This window comes from Hippocampus guttulatus, chromosome 19 (genome assembly GCF_054856545.1).
Source record: "Hippocampus guttulatus isolate MCC_2025c chromosome 19, RoL_Hgut_1.0, whole genome shotgun sequence".
NCBI lineage: Eukaryota > Metazoa > Chordata > Actinopteri > Syngnathiformes > Syngnathidae > Hippocampus > Hippocampus guttulatus.
Window position 1 is genome coordinate 5,095,977 of NC_141279.1, and position 23,876 is coordinate 5,119,852.

Consider the following 23,876-nt stretch of genomic DNA (forward strand, 5'->3'; position numbering starts at 1 on the left):
CCCCCCGCAACACCACAAAGAAAATTTGAGCATATTCAGAAGAAAATAGCATGCGGTAATTTTATACATCTTGATTTCTTCAGCACTTACACAACAGCTGTCATAAAGTGCTGAAACAATGAATAAAGTTGGCTTGCATGTTTCGAAGTGCACTTTATTCACGATCGCCGTTAGAGCAAAAAAAAAAAAAAAAACGACACGCTCCATTTGTGGTACACTGGTTAGAGTGCTGCCTTACCAGCGCAGAGGTGCAGGGTTCAAATCCAGGTCGTTTGCTCAGTGTCCATGTCAAGCTTTTTAAATGACCAGGTATGTAAAGGTCTTTTTGGGTTGTTACTTGTGAGAGCAGTACAGAACGCCACTATGGTCCACTGGTTAGGGCATCTGCTTAACAGTGGGAGATGTAGGGTTCAAATCCAGGCCTCGGCCTTTGTTTGTATGTCAAGCTTTTCTTTGAACGACTAGTTACGTAAATGCCTTTTTAGGTTGTTCCTTGGGAAGTCATTACTGAGTGCCACCGTGGGCCACTGGTTAGTCCCCTGGCTTACCAGTGCAGAGGTGCAGGGTTCGAATCTTGGACTTGGCCTTCTGCTGCTGCAGTTTGCATGTAAAAAATTTTGGACTATGTATGTGAAGACTTTTTTGGTTTGTTACTTACACACACAACAGAGCAGCATTGCCGTGGTTGACTGGTTAGTGTGTCAGCCTACCAGCGCAGAGGTGCGGGGTTCAAATCTTGGTCTTCGTCTGCAGAGTTTGCATTTATATATTAATGCTTTTTCTAATGACCATGGATGGTAAGGTTTTTTTTTTAAATAACCATGTACAGTTAGGCGTTTTGAAAGAAAAAAATCTTGTAAATAAGGACTAAAATAGACCATGTATAGGAAGGCGTTTTTAGCCCCCCAAAAACGACCATGCATGACACCTGATTATCTGAGTATTTGAATGACGTGTTTTGCACCAGGCAGAGATGGGGGGGGCCTTGGAAGTGGATTGAAGACAACTGCTCAACAAGCTCCAAGACCATCTCTCCTGCACACGTGCGTGTTTGTCCTCCTCTTGTCCACAAGGTGGTGCTGAAGAACCTTATCCATGTTGCATGGCTTTGGGCCAGCCTGAAAAGTGGGAGACATTGACACTCTTTCAATGCACCATCATGACAACTTTTTTTTGATACTTTTGACTTAACCTGTCACTCACGGACATGTCTTTACTCTCAGGTCGACACACCTGTCCCACGTTCTTCTCACAAGCCGACCACTTCGCTGCCCAGGAACAAGCAGGCTGCCATCCAACTTGTTTTTTTCTCTCTTTGCTTTGTGATTATCTACTCTGCAAAAGAAATAAAGCTTGATTAAAAAGAACACTTTTACTCTCAACTTCATTCACAACATTCTCACTTATTACTCATCACAAAAATCTAAAGTACCCAATTTTTCACAGGTTTCTCCCCCCACCCCAATTTTTTTTCTTCCCCAGGATTTCCCTCCCCCCAAAATTTTGGGGTGATGAATGAGAGGTAAACAATGCAAGGGACGTTGTTACAATTTGATAGTGTACCTAATGTTTTGGCCTGAGAGCATGAAGTTCTCTCCTGTGCCAACGGGCCCACACACAGAGGACCCTCGCAGACCTCGGGGTGTTTTCCCCGCCTCGGCCACCTCTCGGGACCCTTCCAATTGCTCCGTCCAAGAGTCCCTTAAAAATACACCCCCCCTCCCCCTCCCTATTTCATAGACACGGAAACAATTTATGGTCATTACAGATCATTACAGATAGCATCTCCAAAACTTCCCTAAATGTCTGCCAAAGTGGACGCGCGCGGGCGCGGGCGCGCAGACACACACAAACGAGCACGCTGGACAGTCAAAAGAGTTAAAGAGGAAGAAAAGGAAAACAACGACGCAGAAGGGTTTGTTTGTTGGTTTGGTCTTAGCAGTTTGAACTACAGCAGCAGAGATTAGACTATAAAGAGAAGCAAAATAAAACATAAAAGCAGCATGCAAGAGCGACGGACCACCCAGAAACTTCTTGGATGTGACTCACGGGAGTGTTTTTCTTCCCCCTCAGATAAGCTGTTTGCTACTGTGAGACGGTCTGGGCTGAGTAACTGCATAGTACCACCATCAATGTACTCGGGGAGAAAAATTAAGAAATGATGATGGACGATGCAAAGCGTTGGGGAGTTTTTCCATCTAAAATCTGCTTCAAGAGGTTGAGGTCAGGGCTCGGTCAAGTTCTTCCAACCCAAACTTATCAAACCTCCATTTGACCCCCCCCCCCCCCAAAAAAAAAATTAGAAGTACTTCATTTCAAATAGTAATATGAAATATAAAAATGCATTGTTAGATCACCGACGTCCAAGGGGGAAGTAACGGACATCCAAGGAAACCACATTCTCCTCTTGCACCAAATCCAATTGACAATCATGCAAACTTAACAGGAGCGGACACCGTCTGGGGCAAGACGGAGGGGAGGAGGGGGGGGATGTCGAGGATGTTGGAGGGAGGGTGGGGGGGCTCTGGAGGAAGAGGAGGCCGCCACCAGGAGAGCTCCCAGTGGACGTCGGCTGGCTGAGCAGAGCAGCAGGAGAAACGACGACAAGGTGTTGCTGCGGGAGACACACACACAATTTTTTGGGGAGGGGGGGAAAAAAATATATCACATAATAAGTGCAGACATGTTTGACACTTCTCACTATCCTTTCAACTGTTTCAACTACGATGGAGACGCGTACGCATCTTGTAGCACGGACCAGGAGAAGAAAATGTGTCGGCCCGCCTACAGGTAGGAAAGAGCCAAACTTTGCTGTTTCTTTTCTAGTTTTTTTTATTCCATTATGAGGAAAAAAGTTATCTCGGGGCGTTTTGATGACGGCATACTAACGGCCAGTGTTAGTGTTCAACTTTTGTGACAAAACAGGCTTTTTGGTTGTTTATCAAGCAAGCAGCCATTATTACAAAATTCCAATTTTACCAAAAAATATATAACACTCAATTTTCACATGAATGTGCATTGTTAAAAATATGTATGAAGTATACCAGAAATGAATTGACAGCTTTGTTATAATTGCGAGTAAATACGATTTAAACTACCGACTTATTTTCTCGAGGTAAGCACATTTGAAAACTTCAGTTTCCTTTCAACGATTTTATGACCACATCTGAAAATAGCACCATTGAAATACATTTTGCATTACGGTACCTTTTTAACAGGGATTCTGAAATATATACATTTTTTCCTTTTAACTTTGTACTTCGATATATTTCTCTCGTTCAGATGACATGACTTTGACTTGTCGTTTTTCCTCTCCCCCCAATATGTACGAAACACAGGCCATGTGTAGATAAATGTAGAAAATGAATATACTGTACATTCATTTTCTACATTTATCTACACATGGCCTGTGTATTTCGTATTTATCACACCCGAAATGAATTCAGTATATTTTAGGGTCACTACAATTTAAGTATGAATATATAAATGTATGTAAATTTCCCCAGTGTGGGACAAATAAAGGATATCTTATCTTATAAGAATTCATGGAATGGTGATTGTGTGTTTATATGTGTGTGTATATATATATATATATATATATATATATATATATATATATATATATGCTGAATTGAAATTCTGTCATTTTTAATTCTCTCATGAACTTTGACCATGATAGACAGTTGAAATCTTGATCCGCTTGTCTAATTGACACGCGTGTATACGCGCACGTGTTCACGTCAGCTACATCGCCCTGATCGCCATGGCGATCCAGCAGAGCCCCGAGCAGAGGGTGACACTGTCGGGCATTTATGAGTTCATCATGAGAAGGTTCCCTTACTACCGCTCCAACCAGCGGGCCTGGCAGAACTCCATCAGGCATAACCTGTCGCTGAACAGCTGCTTCATTAAGGTGGCCACGCAAGTAAGATTTCATTCATGACGAAAAATTTTGGGAGATTTAAAGGATCTCACTGTCGCGTCGCAGGTTCCCAGGACAGAGGGAAACGAGAAGGGAAAAGGAAACTTTTGGACTTTTGCCACAGGATGCGAATCCATGCTTGACCTCTTTGAAAACGGAAACTTCCGACGGCGCAGGCGCAGGCGCAACATGAAAATCGGCCTCCGCGACGCGGGAGAGGCTCCGCCCCGGCCTGCCGAGAGCCCCGGCAAACAGCGCGCGGCTGCGGTCCGCCCTCCCGAGGCGGACCCTGACCTTTGCCCTTTGAACCCCGGCAGGCCTCGGCCACGCCCCGTGCCGAACCCCCTCGCCCCGAAACCGGAGTCTGAGATCAAGTTCAGCATTGACTACATCCTGTCGACCCCGGACCCGCCCGCACCTGGGGTCAGACCCTCGCACGTTGGCCCAGCAGGACCACCCGTACACGTTCTGGAGCCTCAACACCTGAACCTGCAATTCTGGACCCTGTGAGGGTGTGTGTGTGGAGAGGGGTGGGGGGGGGGGGGGGGTTCTGGATCAAACTGTGAGGATTCTTTTTTTTTCTTCCAAAGACAATAGTCATTGTATTGACTTTAAACTGTAATTAAATGAGAAACAAAGTAGAAAGGTACAGTACAACGTGTTGGTTTCCAACGCAGAGAAAAAAAAAAAGAACAATATTGTAATTAAATATACGGCATGCACAGATAGGATAGACAATAGTGTCCCGTATACATTTACATGAGCTAAAATACTGTATTTTTTTTTGGAGTTCATTTACTCGACAATGTTAAAATCGGAAACATTTCTTTGAACCAAAGCTCAGGATTAGCGTGTAGCGGGCATGACGGCGGCCTGTTACGCCCACACCGGCGACGCGCCCCAGCCCACTGCCTAAATTCTTTCTTTGTCGCTGACCTTTGGGAATCCTGATTGACTGACACTTAAATTCTAATCCACTTGCTCCTTATTATAACACATTATATGCACCTTCTTGCTAATGAAAAAAAAAACAAAAAACCAAACAGGTCTGGCAAACACATATTTCCTGTGTGAGGGAGATCAATCATACTTGTGTGCCGCTGAAGGGACATTTTTCAATTTAACCTTTATATAATGCGTTGACTACAGCGGGGAACACACTTAACATGAGTGGCATTTAATATAGCATAACACTTGCAAGGTGAGGCCCAGATGTGACCCTATTTAAATAGTGAGAGGGGGTCGGGGTAGCGGCTGAGCTTTAACAACGTCGCCCCCCCCCCCGCCCCACTTCCTTTATACACATGCCTACAAACCCCCAATGCGATTCTAATTAAACACTTTATGCCTCCTTTGCAAATGCCCCTCATCGATCCGCGCAATTTTTTTTTTTTTTTTTTTTTTTGCGTGAGGTGCCCCCCAGCAAACGTCTGCAGCAGCGCCAGCGTTTATGGATCAGCAAGTTTCCATTAAGAAAGTTGTTGATGTCGAATAGCGGGCCACGACGTGGATATATTTGGGTAAATTAACTTAGCATAAAGTGCTTCCAGGCTTCTGGCTGCCAGGACCGATGTCGAAAAACGAAGGCCAGAAAAGTCTCGGTATGTTTTGTGCTCTGAAAGAGTGTGGGGGTCGTGTGGAGCTATTGGGCTATTAAATAATAACAAATCCCTTGAAATCTTGCAGTAGCTCCAGCCGTCGGTTTCGTAATTGCTGACGCCGACCACGCTCCCCATTTTTTAAGTCGACGTGGATAACTTCATTAAATGTGTAAAATGAGCAGCTCGGGGGCGAGAGGAAGTAGCGTTGCAGGTCGGATTACATTGAGAAAGCCGCCGATGTGAGACGTTCATAAACACAAACGGGTCATTTAGTTTCAAGTGATTACAATGAGGCTGTGGAAGCACCGGGACGGATAAATATCGGACAATTATTTCTACAAGTTCCGATGAGGATGTTTCCTTCATTGTGTTCTGCAGGCAAACTAAAGAGAAGTATTGGGGGGGAAAAAAGCATTTACTGTATTTGATATTCAGTTGTAGATTTGTGAATTAACCTGACAACATGCTAAGCTGTCCACTGTAGTAACCACTGTCCCCGAAAGGGTGAAGACACCATTGCAGAATTGTCCTACGGGTAAAGAGCGTACTAGTAGGCCGGTGAATACGCAAACTGTTTTCTGTAGCATGAAATCATGATGCGCCGGCAGCTAAATGAGCTTTGTTGAAATAGCCTCGAGTCTTCACACTCACACACAGACAAACAAACAAACGGACGCATGCGTGACCTTTAGCAAACATTCAGGTGGCGGTGCAACCAAAGCAGTCCTCTTTTACATTGGCCTCGTAGGAGTAATGAGACAATCAACTCAGCATGTCAATCGATGGCCGCTGGGTGACGTGTTTACATTTTTGTTGTTGTTTTGCAGTCTGATCATGAAAACAAACAACACCATCATATATGAAGCAATTCCAATCTGTACTTGTCTCTCGGGCAAAATATTAAATGGTTGCATGCGCAAAAAGAAATATTTACAATTTTAAAGCATTCCAGAGGTGGTGAATGATACCGAATGATATTCTGAGTAGTATGGAGACCAAGTTCTATGTTGCACGGCAGTAACATTGCACTTCATGGGGAAATAACATGCAATGCAACGACAATGCACCACAGTTCTGGCCGCAGTTCCGACTTCCTGCCACTTGGGCTGACGTCAGTGTGCAGTACCTTTTGACACCGCCAGAGGCCGCTTGGAAGCTGCGAAAGGAGTCTCCACTGTGTTGAGCTCGGCAAAAACGTTGACCCCCGAAGCAGAATAAAAATCTGAAATCATCCAGAAGAGATAATTCAGGATGTGAACACAGTCAAGAATAACACCACCACTTTAATTTTATGACTAAATTCTTGGACAATAACAGATCAAGGGAATTGTGACTCAAAAATGTTATTTACACAACAATCTTTTTTTCCAAGAATGACAGCGTTTTGAATTTAATATGATAAACGTCAAAAAGATAAACCAGTTACCTGTTTGCATCACAATCCGTCACACTTCAAGTGTTCCTTTTTTTCTGGTGCTTACGTTAACAGACCCTACTTTTATTTTGACCGAAGGGGAGAGAGAAAAAAAACAACAACTCCTGTACAAAGGAAGAGGTGATTACAGACGACAAATTGGGAAGGCCCTGGTGTGGGGTCCACGGGCCCCCATAAGAGAGTCAGGGTAGGGCAAAAGGGGTGGTTAAATGGCAAGCGTTTACTACAGGTCAGCCAATTAGTCTGGCTCGTCAATAAAACGCACAAAGTCAGGAGGATGTCACACTGCTAAGGTTTTATTTGGTTCATGCAGATGTCAAACAAGGAGAAAATCACACACCTCCACCGGCAATTCTCCACTTAAGTGTTCGGTGATGCACACAGAAGCACAACGTTCCTCCGAAAAGGAGCGATACTAGGACCCAGTTACACATCAGCAACAAAGACGACACAAAAGCATGAACGGATTCACACGGGGCTAGCGGAACACCGGCAATGCACGAGGTATGTCAGTAAAAGTTCCGAGACTGGAGTCAAAGAAAGATCTCTTTGTAAATCCAATTACTTTCAATTTCGGCCCACCTGGAGTCTCACGCACTTCCCGAGCCTTTTCTGCAACACCTTCATGCTTCTGGCACCGTCTGCATCCACAGCTTCTAAACGGATGCCCTTGATGATCCCTTGACCTTTGGTAAGAGGTGGGGGGAATCCCACAGAGACGTGTTGTCGTGAATAACTCTTGTCTCTTCCCGTGCACTGAACGATTATGACAGGATCTCTGTGGACGAGTTCGAGGTTTTGAAATGGCTCTTTAGCGACGCCAGTCTTGGAATTTTTCTGACACACCTCTTGGGTTGAAAAGTTCAGAGCGGGGAGAGGATGCGCCAGTCAACCTAAAAAAAAATTAAACAAAAGATGGATCCTTCATGTCTCAATGACACGTGATGCTTCTTTACACAGGTTTACATTCAGCCCACAAGAACACAAACAGAACCACTAACAGAACAGACGTCAGCTAGCAGCAATGTATAAAACACATCAAGACTCCATAAAAAGCCACACAAATAAACGACTGTCCTTACATAGATCATTTCTCCATATAGTTTTCCTTGAGCGCAATAAAACCATTTAAAACTCATCTGAAGGAGGAGGGGGAAAAACATTACAAATAAATTATTTCGACACGCCCTAACTCATTAATGAATTACACCCAAGTGCTCGTCACGTAGCTGATTTACATCCAGTAATAGTTCAAATGCCACGCCGCAGTCAAAAGTGCACGCTTGCGCTAAGCACGTGGGAACACGTTTACTCCCGTCAAAAGCATGAAAGGTCTCGTCGGTGAGCGCCCGAGCTCATTTCCGGAGAACAAATAGCGGGCGTCGGAAAAATCAGACCCTCACGTTGGCGTCGAGGAAACGCACACAAATAACGCGCAAACTGCACCAAAGTGGATGAGATGATGGAACCGTGCGGTAAACTCGTCATTTCCGCCTCCAAGGGCAAAACGCATTTGGACCTTTGAGCGAAAGAACGAGAAGAATAGAATACGACTGCCCCCTCAATTCTCTTCAGAGCATAAAGGTGGTCACACAAACAAAACGAGTCAATTACATCTCAGCACGTAACCGCCTAACTCGGCGGTTTGAAAACTATAACACACACACACACACACACACAAGCAAATTGGACCCCAAATAAAACTACGCCCAAAAAATTTTTTTCCTTTTAAACGTCAAGTTCCCGTTACTTGTGCAGCATTGTGGGGCGTATCCCTCATGATACAGCAGCAAGGAAATGTTAAGCTCATCATCCCTCGTCCCCCCATTACAATCCAACTGTATATTAAATTTATCATTTACACATTTACAACCGACCTCGGGTCGGCTTGCAGAGGGACACAAACGGAAACAATATTCTCGTAGGAATGCTCGGGACAACCAAAACTAAACCGGAGGATTTCCTAACTAAATGACTCGTCGTGTGTCAAAGCATGCTGGGAGGTTTTCGGGGACTGTAGGAAGCCCCCCCCCAAAAAAAAAAAGGGGCACACCCAGTTTACGACTACATGCTTGCGTGAAGAGAGACGTACCGGGACGGTGTCATTTCATGCCGCTCGGCCCACCCCTTTTTCATTTATTTTTGAACATATGAAAATAGACCGCTTTGTTTGGTTTTTCCCTTTTAGACATACAGACTCCCTTTCAATGAGGATACATCCCTGTCGTGGATCTAAATAGTGTTGTTGGACGTGTCTCGGTCCCTCCAGGCCATCCTCCCAGGTGAAGCCGACGACAGCTCTACATGGCAAACAAAGTGTCCTCCTGTTTGTCCGGCTTCTTGCGGCTGGGGGTCCCCTGCGCTGTGCCGGGGTCGCCACTCGTGGGCGATGGCAGGTTGGGGACCATCTCTGCAGCTTTGGCCCGCTCCTCAAGGAACTTGTCAAACTCTGCCATCATAGAAGCAAATAAAAATGAAAAGTCTTAGCTGGGCTGCAACGACTGCTGAACGGTTGAGTAGACGCACGCAAACGCTAATCTACTGCATGAGGGCTCTGCGATAAACAGGAGTTCACTGTACTGCACTTACCTTCACTAGTCACGCCCTCCTCGCCTTCCTCTCCTTTCTGTCGATAAGAGACAGGTTTTAAATGTGACACTGCACACAGGAGGAAAAAAAAAAAAGCTCCCATCCGTAGTGGCGGCACCTCAGAACCAGCATGCAAGCAATTGTCGATAAACAAACACTCATCTGTTCAATCAGATTACCCTGCCACCTCTGAAAGTCCTGAATTAAAAATGACATTAACGTGCATCGAGAGAACCACAAACCCTCAAACGCGCGGATGGTGATATTCAAAAAAGAAAGGATTGCATATTTGTGTAAAATGAGCATGCGCAGAGACCGTGCAAAAGCAGATGCAAATGAGTTGGAATTGATGTTTTACAATCTTAGCACATGGGCTGCATTTGGGGGAAGTTTTAAAGAACGTTACAAGGGTAAAACTGTACGACTACAAGTGTAGCAGGAGAAGAAAAGTAATTTGTTATGCTCATTTTTAACAATATGCTGCCATGTTAATGACCACCGGTTCCCACAACGGCGTGTTAGCAAAGTCATCTAGGATGTTAAAATTGGATGATCAATGGGGGAAAAAAGGTGTAAGTGGCTACTCGAAGTAGCGAGACAAAGGAGAAGACAGCATGAACAAAAAAAGTCAAAAGGAGGCAGAACAAAAATCAAAAATCATGATGGGCTCACCACATCAGTACTGAGCCACTCCTCTATGTCATCCATGACAGAGGACTGGCCTCCGACACACTAGAGGGCGACATCAAAACGGCCGTGGGGTGGGCCATTGAGGGCAGCAAAGCCACAAAAGAAAACAAAACCCACCCCCAAAACACAAAAGATGATTATGACAATTTTTTGAATGAACTTACAGCAACTTAAAAACCCCCAAAAACAAACAAAAAAACATTTTTAAATGGGATGAACAAGGTTGGTGTAAAGCTTCATTTTTTAAAAAGGATTAATCGCCCCGCCCCGTTTATTTAGTGACTCCTACATTTAATCATTCAACACTCCCATTTAAAGGATTCTGTTAAAATAATCTCAATTAACAAGGGGCTATCGTGATTTGTTCTTTGGCTAAATAGCATCTGGCAGTGCTTGCTGCAGGGTGCGGAATTTCTACATCTGTCTTTATTCATGCACATCTGAAAAAAGTGTTTCACTGGGTAGACTCACCGTGGCGGCACGTGGCTGTTGTACGTCCAGTGTGGGAGGATGATCAGCCGTCGCAGCAGCAGCAGCAGCAGCCGGGCTGTCGCCTGCCGAAGTCCTGAGAAAGGAAAAAACCATGATGCATTGAATGAGTGTTTTAGTGTCATTTAACCCTTTAAGGGACAGCGATGACCACAGTGGACAGGTGATCATGTTATCAGGTTACAGGGTGCATGAACGGGTTCATTAAAACAGCTGTTCCAACTTTTTTTTTTTTTTTCCCCCACCATGGGCTGGTTCACATAAAGCAAATTGTTTGACAGACCAGCATTAAATATCAAAAACAACAACAAAGGCAACTCACGATTACACCGAATGTAGTTGTTGTGATTCACAGGCCAGATTTAAAGGCTCGTGAGTGGCACGTCACAAAGTCATTGATTGTTCAAGCCTGCCTATTTGACTTACATCTTGTTCGGTTCAGGGAGCGATACAGTCCTAGTTTGGGCGAACACGTCAAATTCATCTTGGGAAGGGGGAGGCTTGGAACTGCTCAAAGAGCTCAGAGTGCTGGTCACAGTGTCTGCGCCAACATCTGCGGGGAACATAAATACGCTTCACAGTTTACCGCTAACACAGGGCTAACTTGCGCAGCTCATCGACAGACAAATATGACACATTTGTTCAATTCGTTTTTCGCGAGTGGTCCTGAGCCCTTTTTTTTTTTTTGTGGGGTTGGCTGTAGTAGACATACCGAGTCCAGCCAGGCGAGAAGCCAAGGTTGCCGGAGAGGACGGTCTCCCCGCGGTGGCGCTGAAACTCGGGGGCAAGCCGCTCGGGGCGGCGTTCGGCATGTTGCTGACCACTGCCGGCGAGGCGGGGCCCAGATCGATCAGGTTGTCTTCCGTCGCTTCACTTAAGACCTGGGTGGGGAAGAGAGAATTACATATGAGCAAATCAAACTCATTGTTGTGCGTGTTTCTTTTCCCCCAGTATGGCTGCATCGGGGTGCGAGGAGGCGGGGGGGGGGGGGGGGGGGTTCCATGCTGATATGTGACAGCATAACCTTATGATAATACGGGGTGGAGACAAGAGTGTAAAAACAAGAGACAAGAGTGATGACGTTATGCAGCGCAAGACATGGGCATCATCGATGTGTGGAAATGAAATCTAGCCGATAAGCTTCAGGACAGCATGAAAATGTCTGTTTGGGAAAAAAAAAGTTTCTTAAGGGGTTGTATACTTTAACTGCAATACTTAACATACAGAATATAGCATCAGCAGAATATTTATTTCTCTCATAATAGAAAATGTCGAATAACACTCCCCTTAGAAAGATGAGTTTATTGAGCTGCGTAGTCAAAACACGCTATCAAGGGTTGGAAACTCTTCATATTTAGCCGGGTTTGAAAAGTCCACATTGGGTCAGACTACTTTCACAAGCTACCGATCTTTTAGGGAAGGCTGACATTGGTTTCATACTTGCCTGTCTCAGCTAGCCACAGAAACAGAGAACAGAAAAGAACAGGGGGGGAAAAAAAAATAGAGTTTGAGTACAGTTTGATGCCCGGAGGGTGACAGTGACAAAGAAACGATGGAACATATGCACAGACAGTGCCCGAGTCACCGGAAACCTAACAAAGCAAGCGGCTATATGCTTCTGTCTTTCGGGTAATGTCTGTGGAGGCAAAGTACATCTTGAAAACAAATATCGCGGGAACTAAGCCTCGGCAGAACGCACTGCAGATGGCTTGCATCATTTTCTTGGATGTGACGTTTTTGTTGTTCAATAGAAAAGGCACATTTCAATGATTTAAAAATACAGTGGGAAAAGGGCACTTCTTTTACTCGTCCAATTCAAATCAATTGAAACTCATTCTTGTTTGAAGCTGCGTGGCGATTTTCTGAATCAAGGCATTGATGCCCAAATTGAATGACTGCGTCTCTGTTGAGCTTCCAGTTAATCAGGCATGAAAACCAGGGAATGACATTATGAAGACGGCTGAGAGCGTTCGGGCACACCAGTTAGAAGCGGAAAGGCGCTGGCGTCGAAGAATGTGATGTCATGCAGCCGCGGGTTGCGACAGTAAGCAATGAATGGCAGAACAGATGAGGGGACACGTTTGCCCCCGCCTGAAGTACCGACTTACCCCGTTGTTGACACTCTGGGCTGTAGACCTTCCAGATCGGAACCTCTCGTATCTGTAGTGGCGAAAGGGCATTGTCAAAAAGGGGCGGCGACAAAAGCGGGGTCAGTCCCGCGTGCAGCCGACGACACTGTCAGCGTTTTCACCTTTCGTAGCGCAAGAAGATGTTATTGAGGTCGTCGTTGACGTGCAGCAGCTCCTCGGTCACGGCTTCGTTTGAGACACAAGAGATGAGCTCCACGATCCTCTGTTGCATGGCTCGACAAGTCCTGTTCAGCTCCTAAAAACACACACAGGGCACACAAATATATAAATTAAAAAAAAGGAGTGCAGAAGTGTTTTGTGTGTGTAAACTCAAGGCAGGAGCGCTTCCTTGCCTGTAGCAACTCGTAGTCCGAAGTGTCCTCCTGTCCCGGGACCATCTCAGTCAGCATCTCAGACATGACCTTCGTGTTTCCTCGAACAACATCCAACTCACTGCGCAGTCTGCAAATCTGACATGGAAATGAAAGCAACAGACTGAAAAATTACGGACAAAATTCACCCTTTCATGCACCTTGTAACATGAGAAGCTGTCCACTGTAGTAACCGCTGACCCTGAAAGAATTCAATTGCACCCTCTTGATGGGAATGGATGTGACCAGCTGTTCAATTAGTAAGACTCACTGGTCAACATAAAGTACAGTAAGTAAAATTCCCGGTATGTATTAAAAAAAAAAAAAAAAGTACCTGTTCAGGTGTTGGGTTGATGGATCCAGAGGGTTGAATGTTTGGAACCGGAGGGCTAGTGTAGGCTGTTGGAACTGCATGCGGTGCAGGCTGGGGAGGCGTGGTGTACTTATGCAGGGTTGAGTCACCCTCCGGTGCAGATGCGGTCTTGGTACAAAGCAACAAATGACATGAAACGATCTGGCCGCACGCGCCAACAATCATCCGCTTGTATGGGATCTTGTCTTACCCACTGAGGCGTATGTATAGGCGAGAGGGTCTCCAATTCGGACAGGGGGAACTCAATGCCTTTTCTCTTGAGCTCCTCATAGATTTGGACAACGCCTGTGAGGTCAGGGCTGCTTCTGAATGCGTCGGCCCACGCCTGCAGGTGCGGGCGCGGAGGAGCAATATTTTAGGTTTTCGTTCCGTTCAGGTTCCGATAATAATCCTCTCTCCAATTTAACTTGACTAGTCGCCAATTAACTGCAGGGCATATATAGACAAACAACCACTCAGACTTGACACTGGTTCTTTTCTAGCAGTGGAAACGGTAATCTTGGAAAAGCATTCTCGGACTTGGTATGTATAAGAATATCTGTTAACATGCCAACAAGACTCATACGACCCGAATGGAACAATGGTTTGTCAAGCCTAATGGCTTGACAAACAGTGTTATGCGCCTGTCCCTGGCTCCATGCAATGGCCAACTGGTGAAAAGAAGAGCATTGCAAGGTTACCTGATCCGAACCTGGTAACATGAGCCGCACTAAGTGAAGCCCTACAGACACTCGATTTCAATCAGACTGCACCTCGCTCACTGCTGCACAGTCTCATAAACGCCTCATTGACTGTATTTTGATCATAAACAACAATTTCTCCATCGCAGTACATGAAAAGGGGAGACGAGCACGCATGTGCATCGCGTTTGTTGTGATCTTACCTGAATGAGGGCCAACACTTTGTCTTGAACGATGGTGGGGGGGTTGTTTTTCGGAGAGATGATTTTGACAAGCACGCCGTCGACAAAGTCCCTGCTCGTGACCAGCGCATGAAACCGGTGGCCACAGTTCTTTACGCAAGTTTCCAGCACCTGCAGGAAGAGGTGACAAATGCCAAAACTTGTTTAACACACAGAATGTGTTAAAGTGACTGTTGTCACTTGAACTAGCAAAGGGTACCAGTGGCATGACGACCACAACAGAGGTTGAAATGAAACCTATGACAAAGCGGCGGCGTACGCATGCTCTCCTGGCTGCACAGTGTGGTATGTACACAGCAAGAAACTCACCTGAAAACAGGTGTGTTGAGTTTTATTAAACAGCTTGTCAACTTGCTTTTATACAGCCTTGTACGACAGGGATATGAACAAAGCAAAATGAATGCCTTCAGCAAGTGTGTTTTTCAGTTTGAACATAAAGCGCGGCAACCACGGCCCAAACGACTTTAATGAGCTGTGCGCTCACCGTTAAAGCCAGCATCACTTCCCTGTAGTTCCTATTGCCATTCAGTCTCTTCTTCACTGCTCTAATTGCGTCCTTTGGCCTGCACACAAAACGGCACCTCAAATGAACAACGGCAGCATAAAATAATACACAGAAGAATTTTTAAATAGGAAATGAACTTCAAAATCGAGAGCCACTCTTATAAGTCAATGATTTTCACAAAGCCGGTGTTTACTTGTACACAGGCGGTAGTAATAATTAACGCATGGTTTGTTTGAATAGTTCGGCATAACGACATGGATCTCATACAATGAATACCCAGAGAGGAAGAAACGTAGATGTGAGCAGACTATTTATAAAGTGACATGCAGAGGCTGGGCCCATCTGAGATGAATTACAACCACTTATCAAACACGCTCTGGACTTCACACAACAGCTCAACCATACAGCGAGATAAGCAGCGGGGCCTAGTATAAATCGTATGTGCACAAAAGAGATCGGCTTCAAATTACACAAATGTAACATAATGGCAAGCGTGTTGCGCTGAAGCTATTCTCATTACCTGTGTAAGATGTGACCAATGTGTTGATTTGCTCTGTGCACTCACCCGTCTTCCGTTTCATTGATAATGTCACATATTTCCATGTTCAAAGTCCAGTCTTCACTTGGTAGCGACCCATCAGTTGCTTTTTCTAGAATACAAGTACAGCGAGGGGAGAAAACGCCGTTTAGTTGCCTCTTCAACGACTGGAGTTAATAGGAGGGTGATGACTAATGCTTAGCTAACTACTGGATAACTTAAGCTCGAGCTCTGCTCATTCAGCGCACCAATGAATGAGCGAATGACTTCGCAAACGTTATCTGCGGATCGCTAAGCACAACAAACGACTTAAGTCGCGCGTTTTGTCACCGGTAATGCTTTTGCAACGATCACATTCAAAATATGTTAGCTAGGTGGCTAACGGAGAGACCTTAAAAGAGCCCTGTTAGCCTAGTGCTCGCTCACACGTACACAACATCGGCACGGATTCAACGTATTTTCCAAATATTTGAAAACAGTGTCGTTTCTGTGATGCCTTTTTTTACATACCAATGCAATGCCCCACTGGGGTACTGTACGGATTTCCCAGTAGGAACTCCATCTTGCCCGTCAACAAACAATTCAGGTCGGGGAATGGTGATGTTGAGACATCAGGAAACTTCCAGCATACCCCGCCCCCCTAGACATGTCATTGGCCGAGGAACGCTGCGCCTTAGTGCGATTGGTCAGTCCTGACATCACTCATCGGGTGTAGTCGATTATAAATAAAGGCTCCAAAGGTTACCACTGTAAAACATAAAATTGTTTTATGGTTACCTCGCTTGCTCTGGTTTTGTAACAAGAAAGGATTTATACTTTTTTTTAAATTGTGGAATGACTGCATGTTGACTGGTGCGGAAAGAAGACAAACGTGACCTAATTTGTCTATATCCGTCTAAACTGTGCTTTGAAACTTATATGTAAATGACAACTTTAGATTTGCCACTATTAAGGCACTTTTTACATATATTTCTTGTGGTAGCTCCTGTGAATTTATTGGTCAGAAACAATGTACATTTTACAGTACAGTATTTAATTTCTACCACAAAAGATGATGAGAACGTGGATATCACAGTATTTCAACAACATCTTTGTCCCGTTACCACAGAGCGTATCATCCACACATTTAACATATTTCTATGTAGCAGACAGTTCGCTGGCAAGCAGCTCAGGGTGGACCCTGACTCTTGCCCAAAGGGAGCTGGGATGGACTCCGCCAACTCTCACATAACCGTCATGAGGATTAACAGTATAGGATATGGATGGATTCAAAGTGTCAGTCAATGAAAACTCTGACAGAGATTTAACACTCAAACAAAAAGAAAGAACATTAAGTCTCCATTCACTTAATGCACAGTGTCCAAAAATGTCACAGGTGACTGAGAACCAACTGGAGACTGAGTGGGTGGTGTCATACTTGGCATCTATCACAGACCTCCCTTCCCCCACAAGAAAAAGACTGGCAATGTGTTTTCAAGGATGGAAATGACTTCAATGGCTGACAGCTGTTATTGCCGAATAGAATGAACATGAAAAATTGTATTTCTGACTCATACACTGTAGAGTTCTGTCAGTTAGGCTGGAAGTTTGCATTTCTTTGAGCATGCAAGTTTCTTCCTCAGTCCTGCAAAATTTTGCGTTTGACAGTTGAACCCTCAGACGAGAGGTGTACAAATAGAGCACCGGCAGCCGTGCGGGCTCTCAGCTCATACATGTCATAGTCGTGAGCCCATTCCACATTTCCCCAGCATTGAATCTGTTGGGGAACAGGAACAAGGCGTACTGGGTGAGTCAACAACAAATCTAATTTCTATATTTTATTTATATTTATATTAATTTATATAATTGACCAAAAATGTCAGAATCGGGCTGTTAAATAATGATCAAAATCTCAACGCTGAAGTGTGAATTATAGGCCCAAAAGGCAACGTATTCACCAAGGCAAATATAACTGGATGATGAATTTAAAGGTAAAAACAAAAATAATAAAATGCGGCCAGCCTTTGTGTTGTACCTGGTATTCCTCCTCCAGCCTGGAGAGCAGCACAGCCTGCTCCACACTCAGATATCTGTCAATCATTCCGAGTGACAGCACGACAGACTTCAGCTGGGTGATCACATACTCAAGCCCTACATGGAAGAAACCAAATTATTATGGAGATCTACTCTGGGAACATCAAAACAATCTGATATTTCAATCAAGCTGTTAAACTGCACATAATGTTATCAGGAGTTCTCATTTCCACCCAAATACATAAATAAATAAGCAATCGTTTGCAAATATATACCTGTGAGAGACCAGAAGTTGTACGATTTGAGATGTTGGTAGAATGTGTCTTTGGTTGTCTGAGGGATGTCAGGGCCCATAAAACTGGACGAGGAGCCAATAGTGACGTCATATCTGAAATTCACGGAATGAACATCTGGAAAGTCCTTTATAGCATTCATATCTACTTACATTCACAAGTCACATAATATATATTGTACATTTCTTTGGCGTGTGCTGGTGTGTTTTTGTTCACCACGATTACCTGTTCTCAATCCATTGCAATACAGGGTCCCACTCATTTTTCTGTAGGTCAACCAAACCATAGGGCTCTTCGACTCTGTAACTACATAAAACATCAACTTAATTAACACTAGATTGTACATTGTGGCTTTCGACAGTTACTTCCTTATTATTACATTTCAATCGACATTGCAAACACATAAAAGTTGAAATGGCGTGTGTAATTAACACACCAAACAGTGTCTGTCTCCAGAAACTTTAACGCAGCGCTGATCATTTGGTCCTCATTGCGTTGTGTAGGATTGTCCAGTGCAGTGTTACAAAGGGTTGTCTGCAAAATGAGTAACAGTACAATGAATTGGAAAAATTTGGGGATTTTGGCAGAGCAAAAATACGAATATTCTGAGTGACTGTGTACAAATCTTTGCAAAATATTACACAGATATGAAAGTCACTTGACTTTAATGTCAGGTGATGAGCTTTACCAGGTGCATGGCATAAAACTTAAGCGAATCCCTTTGAGCATCCCACTCAGTTGCCACGGCGATAGCGAGAGCTTCATTTGGCACTGTCAACAGCTTTCCTCCAGGAGTTTTCAGCTTCCTTCGGTCTAGGTTTATCTCAAATAAACCTCCTAAGAGAGACAATTTAACAATATATTGTAGGATTATCTTTTACATAAAATCCGTGATCATTAACAAGCACACTGATTCCGATTGTGACATGAAATGCATCTCATCATTCTGCATGCATTGGAAACTGATTACCGGTAAGTTCACATACCTTCACCTTGGGATATCGTGACATCCTGATAAAATCTTTTTCTCTCTGGAAGCAAATAAGAATATGTTTGATTCCGTCTTCACAGCGCGAAAGCAGAAAATTGTCAGTTACCTGTTGCGACTGATGAGTATTTTAACGAACAGCTGAAGTGATGATGATTTGTACGTCTTTTCCACAGCGACAAGGCATTTTCAAACTGACGGTGGAGTCTCGCAAGGCTTCTAAACATTGCAGCGAAGATGTGATGTGTTCTGTTTACGGAAAGCTAGGTTAGCCGAGGAGTACAAACACTCTGGGTTCTTGTTCTTAGAGCACGAGACGCCACATTTTTACGTGTATTTATGAGCATTACATCGCATTTTCACGTCTGTAGTGAAATTATTAATTAAGTATACCTACTGGACTTTACATCCCAGTTGAAGCCCGTGTTCAAAAGCACGCGTGTGACCTCTGCGTCTGTCAGGCAGCAGTGTAGTACATTTTAAAGAGTAGGGAATTGTAGTTTTCTAAGTGGCTGTTGGTACTCTTACACAAGACAAAAACACTACATTCTAATCCCGTGAAGCTTTCCGCCAAATGAACCAATAAGAATACAGGACATTACTACGTCGAATAGTGGTAGCCAATGAGAGCTGCGGATGCTTTTACCTTCGTCGTTGCGACGAAGTCCACTTCCCTCGGAGATCGGTACCTGGCAAACTACGGCGTTCAGGTTTCGAGGGGATTTGGAGGCTGGAGAACAGCTTCAGCCCCCTTATCGCTTCTTCGGGGACGCCGGCATCACGCAGACGGCGATTGACCAGTGTGGGTACCCAGCCATTTTAACGGGAGCCATGCCTGTCCCTGCTGGATACACTAGCGACTCCCACTGCGCGGCCTTCGCATCCTCGGCCTCGCTTATCCCTCCGCCCCCGATCAACACCAGGCAGCCCGGTGTTGTCACTTCGCTGTTGTATAGCGGCTCAAAGTTCAGGGGGCACCAAAAGAGCAAAGGAAACTCGTACGACGTGGAAGTTGTTTTACAGGTGGGCATTCGAAGGGGCATTTTTCATGTGAAAGGTGAACTGTGAGGGGCAATGGTGATCTGTCAAATGGGAGCGTGATGATTGACAGTTGCAGAATCAATGAGCATGGGCCTAGCTCGCCAAAGCAGCAAGCGCTTAGCATTGCCTGAATCAACACTAACAGCCACGAAAACAGTTATTACTCCATAATGACACACCTCACTCTCAAGTAAGACTTTGCATCTGCGAATATAAATCTGAAGAATTCCTACTGAACTCAAATGCATGTTTTGTGTGTGTGTTATATTCGGAAGGGCGGCATTATTGACTTGCCAATTCTGCTTTGAGCCAGATTGTCAACATGCTCACGTTTTTTTTTCTCCTTCCAAGCACGTCACCATGGAGGACTCTTACTTGTGTGGTTACCTGAAAATAAAAGGACTAACAGAGGTGAGCCGGGCTATTATCACTATTTAATAGGTCCATCTTAAACCATGAATAAGATGTCATGAGTAGTTTTTGACGTCTTTCTGCAAAATGCATTCATCAACAGTCTGCCGCATTCCATGCACAAGCAAGTTAATAATTTTCCGCTTCACAAGAAATCCCACTTTTCTCAGAATTCAAGACAACTCCTGCACTACATTCATTTGCTAGACATGCAGAAAACAGCTTGTGTAGCTCATGTTATGTCCATGTAGCATTCGCAGCTGCAGCTGTATCACTCCCCTGCCAGCTTTTAATTTTAGAAAAAACTGGTCACATCCTAAATCACGAAGCTTACTGTGAAGAGAATGCACATGAAGATTAATTTCAAAACCTAATTGTCTCTCGGGCCAGGAATACCCAACTTTAACCACGTTCTTCGCTGGAGAGATAATCAGCAGAAAAAGGCCGTTTCTCACCCGAAAGTGGGACGCAGATGAGGATGTGGATCGTAAACATTGGGTAATTGTCTACTATTGTTTAAGGTTTGACATGGAGCAGGTTTCTTCGAGAAATGACCAATGTTTCCTGTTTGCCACCAGAGCAAGTTCCAGGCCTTCTACCAGTATGCAAAGACATTCAACTCAGATGATTTTGACTATGAGGATCTTACACATTCCGACTATATTTTTATGAGGTGGAAGGTAAGTTGTCATTTTATCGTGTGACCTTGACGCCGTGCCGTTAGTAATGTCAGGCCTATTTTGCATCATTAGGAGCAGTTCCTGGTCCCGGACCACACAATCAAAGACATCAGTGGCGCTTCCTTTGCTGGATTTTACTACATTTGCTTCCAGAAATCCACAGCAACGATCGAGGGCTACTACTACCACCGGAGCTCTGAATGGTAACCTCGGCACAACCGTTATTCCTTTTTCATCGTCATGGCGGTGAACTGATTTCTGGATTACATCCCAGAACAGCTGGAGCTTGTCGGCAACGACCGAGCCACTTTTATTTCAGCGCCTGCTTAGCTTCACCATTGTTGACATGATAAGGTCAACATGACCTTAAAAGAGGATGTTCAATTGTATTTAGTTTTTAGTTAATATTCAAGCTCTCCGATGACATAGGAACTGATGCTCACTTTGCTTTATATTAATGTGATGTCATCCTTCTGCACGAAATCAAGGAACAACAATTCTCCTTTCACATTAGCAAGCTGTGATTTTGCACAGGTGGAATATTACATGTTTTTCCTCCAAAGTGGGGAATCATCAACAGCAAAAAAAAAAAAAAAATCCTTTCTCTATTGGCATGTTTGTTCTGCATGGCTTTCACTAGAATCCACCAGAACAATTGGCATGGCCTTTCAGAGCGAATGACAAACTGGGGCACCCACTCTGGGGCACCCGAGTAGTACACAGCAGTACTAATAATATGTGACTTTTTCACATTTACACATCATTCACATCTTGCTTTTTCCACATTCTCTTCCTGTTGCATTGTCAACCGATCTGTGTATAGAGCAGTAGAAACTTATTGGAACTTCTTTATGTTGTTGTTGTTGTTTTTTAACCTGGATTATTAAACACGTTTTAGTTTTAGTAAGGGTGGGCCAACCTTTGTGATCAAGAGATGTCGTTGATGTTTAAAACAGACAGATGGGTCAAGTTATTTACATAATCATATTACACTTGTAATCTTAAGTATGTTGTCTCACCTCACTCAGGTACCAATCTCTAAACCTCACCCACGTCCCCGAGCACAGCGCCGCCATCTATGAGTTCCGGTGACCCCGGCTGGCATCGTGGATCTTGTTTGATGGACTTGAGGCGAAGCGGAGGTCTGCAGATGCTACTGAGACTAGAAACAGACAGTATTGGGATCTTTAGAAGACACATCAAGCGCACGCGGGCTTGTCGGTCGGACGGACGGAGTGCGGACCAATGGATGGGAAAGGACATTTGAATGTATGTGTAAGGCTCAACATAAGAAAAAAAAAGAAAAGGAAATGCAACTGTGCTCCCTGGCTGGAGTGTGTAAAGTCCGAACCAGCATCAGAGTCCGGGTGTGGTTGTTCTTACCCGTATTATGTTTAAATGTCTGGCTTTTATTTTGTAATCCTTGGGACACTTCCTCAAGACACTTTATAAGCTAAGCTGGCGTTTGCCAAGGGGTGGACAATAACCAGAATCAACAAAGAACTGTGGCACTTCAGGTTGTAGAAATGGAACGGCTAGACATGACGGTATATCCATTATTTGGTTGAAGCCAGTTCTTTGTTTGCTTCCCAAGAGGATATTTTTGTGATTCTATCAGAAAAGATGGATACTTAGCAGCACTTTTATGCCCCCCCCCCCACCCACCCCTGTGGGTGACACGCTAATCAAGCAAATCCCTTTCTCCTTTCGCCCTTGTTAGATATGCTTTTTAATCACAAGTGATTGCGGTGGATGTTGTATGATTGTTACATTTGCACAACGATGAATTGCAGTATGTTATTAACGCTAATGCTCACCTGCCCCGCGGTACAAAAGCTCAAAGCAATATGGAGGGGGGAAAAAAAACTTTTCAACGACTTTTAAAGCGTTTGACTGTTTGGAGTGTTGAGAGACAAAACAATCACATTTAAGTATTATAACAGAGTATCCCCCCCCCCCCCCCCTCCAGCTCTGCATTAAAAAAAAAAAAAAAGCTTTTTATGTGTCCCTTTTAACTTATAGATTTCATTCCTTCCATTGACGTCTCTTTTGACTATGCAACATGTTCAACATAGCACTCTCCAGACACCAAACCTCCATTTTCAGAGATTTTATTCTATCCTTAGAGTATATGAAATGAAAAAAAAAAAGTTATCTTCGTTTAAAGAAAATATTTTTGTTAAAATTCCCAATGAGGCCCCTTTATCATGTTCCCTTGTGATGTGACTGTGCCATGTTTTTAAAGTTTATCAGAGTTGTACTTTAACAGATCCAGATGTGTGTTTTCTTGAGATTGAGCCTGAATTGGATTGATTGATTGTATCGAATGAACAATGGATTTGAAAAGAAGAAATCATCCAAACGAACCTGCTGTCTGTGCTTTTATAGCTTTTTAAAAAAAATATTTTAAACATTTGCTTCCCTCTAGTGGGTGACAATGGTTCATGCTAATTTGTATGCCTTAAGGTTGCATCACACCAAATTCAATAGGGTACAGTTTTGTGTTTGGAGGTCAACACCCAGATTAACAAAACAAAAAGAGGTTCTTGACAAAGTAACTGCACTGTTATATTTTAATTAACCTAAATGTTGCAATACAGAATATTCATGTATCGCCAGTATTTTATATTAAAACACAGCAACTTTCCAAACACCCTATAAGGCAAAAGGCCATCTGTTAATCATTTCTCCATTATGAAACAACCATTAATGAAACAAGCATCTACTAGTTATTGCCCTAACTGATACTGGACCAAAAGGATAGCAGCGATTTCCGCCTTCCAGGAGGAAATGTGGTTGGAAAAGTAAACGGGGGTGGGGGAATCAGCCTGCAAAATTCTCACTCACCATTCACTCTCAAAAACCCAAACGGCCATCTTGGACACC

General features: G+C 44.1%; 4 protein-coding genes and 1 long non-coding RNA gene across 8 annotated transcripts; 2 read left to right on the top strand and 3 right to left on the bottom strand.

The window, feature by feature from the left end:
* Positions 1-59: 59 nt before the first annotated feature.
* LOC147189720 (uncharacterized) lies at positions 60-2,549 on the bottom strand. Its single transcript, XR_015104070.1, has 3 exons — positions 1,564-2,549; positions 1,204-1,335; positions 60-1,118 (listed from the first exon to the last, which is right to left on the bottom strand). It is a non-coding gene; the product is annotated as an uncharacterized LOC147189720 (long non-coding RNA).
* Positions 2,550-2,568: 19 nt separating this feature from the next.
* Positions 2,569-4,440, top strand: foxl3 (forkhead box L3). The gene is made up of 3 exons (XM_086138532.1): positions 2,569-2,790; positions 3,745-3,913; positions 3,989-4,440. The coding sequence occupies exons 1-3, from the start codon at positions 2,684-2,686 to the stop codon at positions 4,430-4,432; spliced, it is 720 nt and encodes a 239-aa protein (XP_085994658.1). The 5' UTR covers positions 2,569-2,683; the 3' UTR covers positions 4,433-4,440.
* A 2,794-nt stretch (positions 4,441-7,234) lies between these two features.
* On the bottom strand, positions 7,235-16,287 carry tom1l2b (target of myb1 like 2 membrane trafficking protein b). Of its 3 annotated transcripts, XR_015104069.1 has the most exons (16): positions 16,075-16,287; positions 15,592-15,676; positions 15,006-15,084; positions 14,483-14,632; positions 13,790-13,924; positions 13,561-13,707; positions 13,209-13,325; positions 12,978-13,111; positions 12,835-12,886; positions 11,439-11,607; positions 11,153-11,279; positions 10,709-10,802; positions 10,220-10,279; positions 9,548-9,584; positions 7,805-9,407; positions 7,235-7,736 (listed from the first exon to the last, which is right to left on the bottom strand). XR_015104069.1 is itself a non-coding variant. In XM_086138530.1 (15 exons), exons 1-15 carry the CDS (start codon positions 16,124-16,126, stop codon positions 9,259-9,261), a joined length of 1,587 nt encoding a protein of 528 aa, XP_085994656.1. In that variant the 5' UTR covers positions 16,127-16,287; the 3' UTR covers positions 7,235-9,258. The 3 variants fall into 3 exon arrangements, 2 of the variants coding, with proteins under 2 accessions (XP_085994656.1, XP_085994657.1); XM_086138530.1 differs by having other exon boundaries at positions 7,235-9,407; XM_086138531.1 differs by lacking the exon at positions 10,220-10,279 and having other exon boundaries at positions 7,235-9,407; positions 16,075-16,286.
* Positions 16,288-16,576: 289 nt separating this feature from the next.
* On the bottom strand, positions 16,577-19,350 carry atpaf2 (ATP synthase mitochondrial F1 complex assembly factor 2). Of its 2 annotated transcripts, none has more exons than XM_086138926.1 (9): positions 19,256-19,350; positions 18,968-19,107; positions 18,857-18,901; positions 18,559-18,707; positions 18,307-18,404; positions 18,096-18,176; positions 17,853-17,965; positions 17,579-17,694; positions 16,577-17,320 (listed from the first exon to the last, which is right to left on the bottom strand). In XM_086138926.1, exons 2-9 carry the CDS (start codon positions 19,083-19,085, stop codon positions 17,183-17,185), a joined length of 858 nt encoding a protein of 285 aa, XP_085995052.1. In that variant the 5' UTR covers positions 19,086-19,107; positions 19,256-19,350; the 3' UTR covers positions 16,577-17,182. The 2 variants fall into 2 exon arrangements, with proteins under 2 accessions (XP_085995052.1, XP_085995053.1); XM_086138927.1 differs by having other exon boundaries at positions 19,252-19,334.
* A 159-nt stretch (positions 19,351-19,509) lies between these two features.
* On the top strand, positions 19,510-23,356 carry LOC147189724 (glucose-induced degradation protein 4 homolog). Its single transcript, XM_086138928.1, has 6 exons — positions 19,510-19,881; positions 20,251-20,310; positions 20,701-20,808; positions 20,889-20,990; positions 21,063-21,193; positions 22,019-23,356. Exons 1-6 carry the CDS (start codon positions 19,690-19,692, stop codon positions 22,080-22,082), a joined length of 657 nt encoding a protein of 218 aa, XP_085995054.1. The 5' UTR covers positions 19,510-19,689; the 3' UTR covers positions 22,083-23,356.
* Positions 23,357-23,876: the final 520 nt, after the last annotated feature.

What these genes read in the sequence shown, in the direction of transcription:
- foxl3 (XM_086138532.1), top strand. Translation starts at nt 2,684, where the DNA reads ATGTTTGACACTTCTCACTATCCTTTCAACTGTTTCAACTACGATGGA. An exon ending in ATGTGTCGGCCCGCCTACAG is followed by an intron (nt 2,791 to 3,744) that starts GTAGGAAAGAGC and finishes TGTTCACGTCAG; the next exon opens with CTACATCGCCCTGATCGCCA. An exon ending in TGAACAGCTGCTTCATTAAG is followed by an intron (nt 3,914 to 3,988) that starts GTGGCCACGCAA and finishes GTCGCGTCGCAG; the next exon opens with GTTCCCAGGACAGAGGGAAA.
- tom1l2b (XM_086138530.1), bottom strand. Translation starts at nt 16,126, where the DNA reads ATGGAGTTCCTACTGGGAAATCCGTACAGTACCCCAGTGGGGCATTGC. An exon ending in ATCAATGAAACGGAAGACGG is followed by an intron (nt 15,085 to 15,591) that starts GTGAGTGCACAG and finishes TTTTGTGTGCAG; the next exon opens with GCCAAAGGACGCAATTAGAG. An exon ending in AAGTGTTGGCCCTCATTCAG is followed by an intron (nt 13,925 to 14,482) that starts GTAAGATCACAA and finishes CCGCACCTGCAG; the next exon opens with GCGTGGGCCGACGCATTCAG.
- atpaf2 (XM_086138926.1), bottom strand. Translation starts at nt 19,085, where the DNA reads ATGTTTAGAAGCCTTGCGAGACTCCACCGTCAGTTTGAAAATGCCTTG. An exon ending in CACGATATCCCAAGGTGAAG is followed by an intron (nt 18,708 to 18,856) that starts GTATGTGAACTT and finishes TGTCTCTCTTAG; the next exon opens with GAGGTTTATTTGAGATAAAC. An exon ending in AGTTTTATGCCATGCACCTG is followed by an intron (nt 18,405 to 18,558) that starts GTAAAGCTCATC and finishes CTCATTTTGCAG; the next exon opens with ACAACCCTTTGTAACACTGC.
- LOC147189724 (XM_086138928.1), top strand. Translation starts at nt 19,690, where the DNA reads ATGCCTGTCCCTGCTGGATACACTAGCGACTCCCACTGCGCGGCCTTC. An exon ending in ATATTTTTATGAGGTGGAAG is followed by an intron (nt 20,991 to 21,062) that starts GTAAGTTGTCAT and finishes TTGCATCATTAG; the next exon opens with GAGCAGTTCCTGGTCCCGGA. An exon ending in TACCACCGGAGCTCTGAATG is followed by an intron (nt 21,194 to 22,018) that starts GTAACCTCGGCA and finishes CACCTCACTCAG; the next exon opens with GTACCAATCTCTAAACCTCA.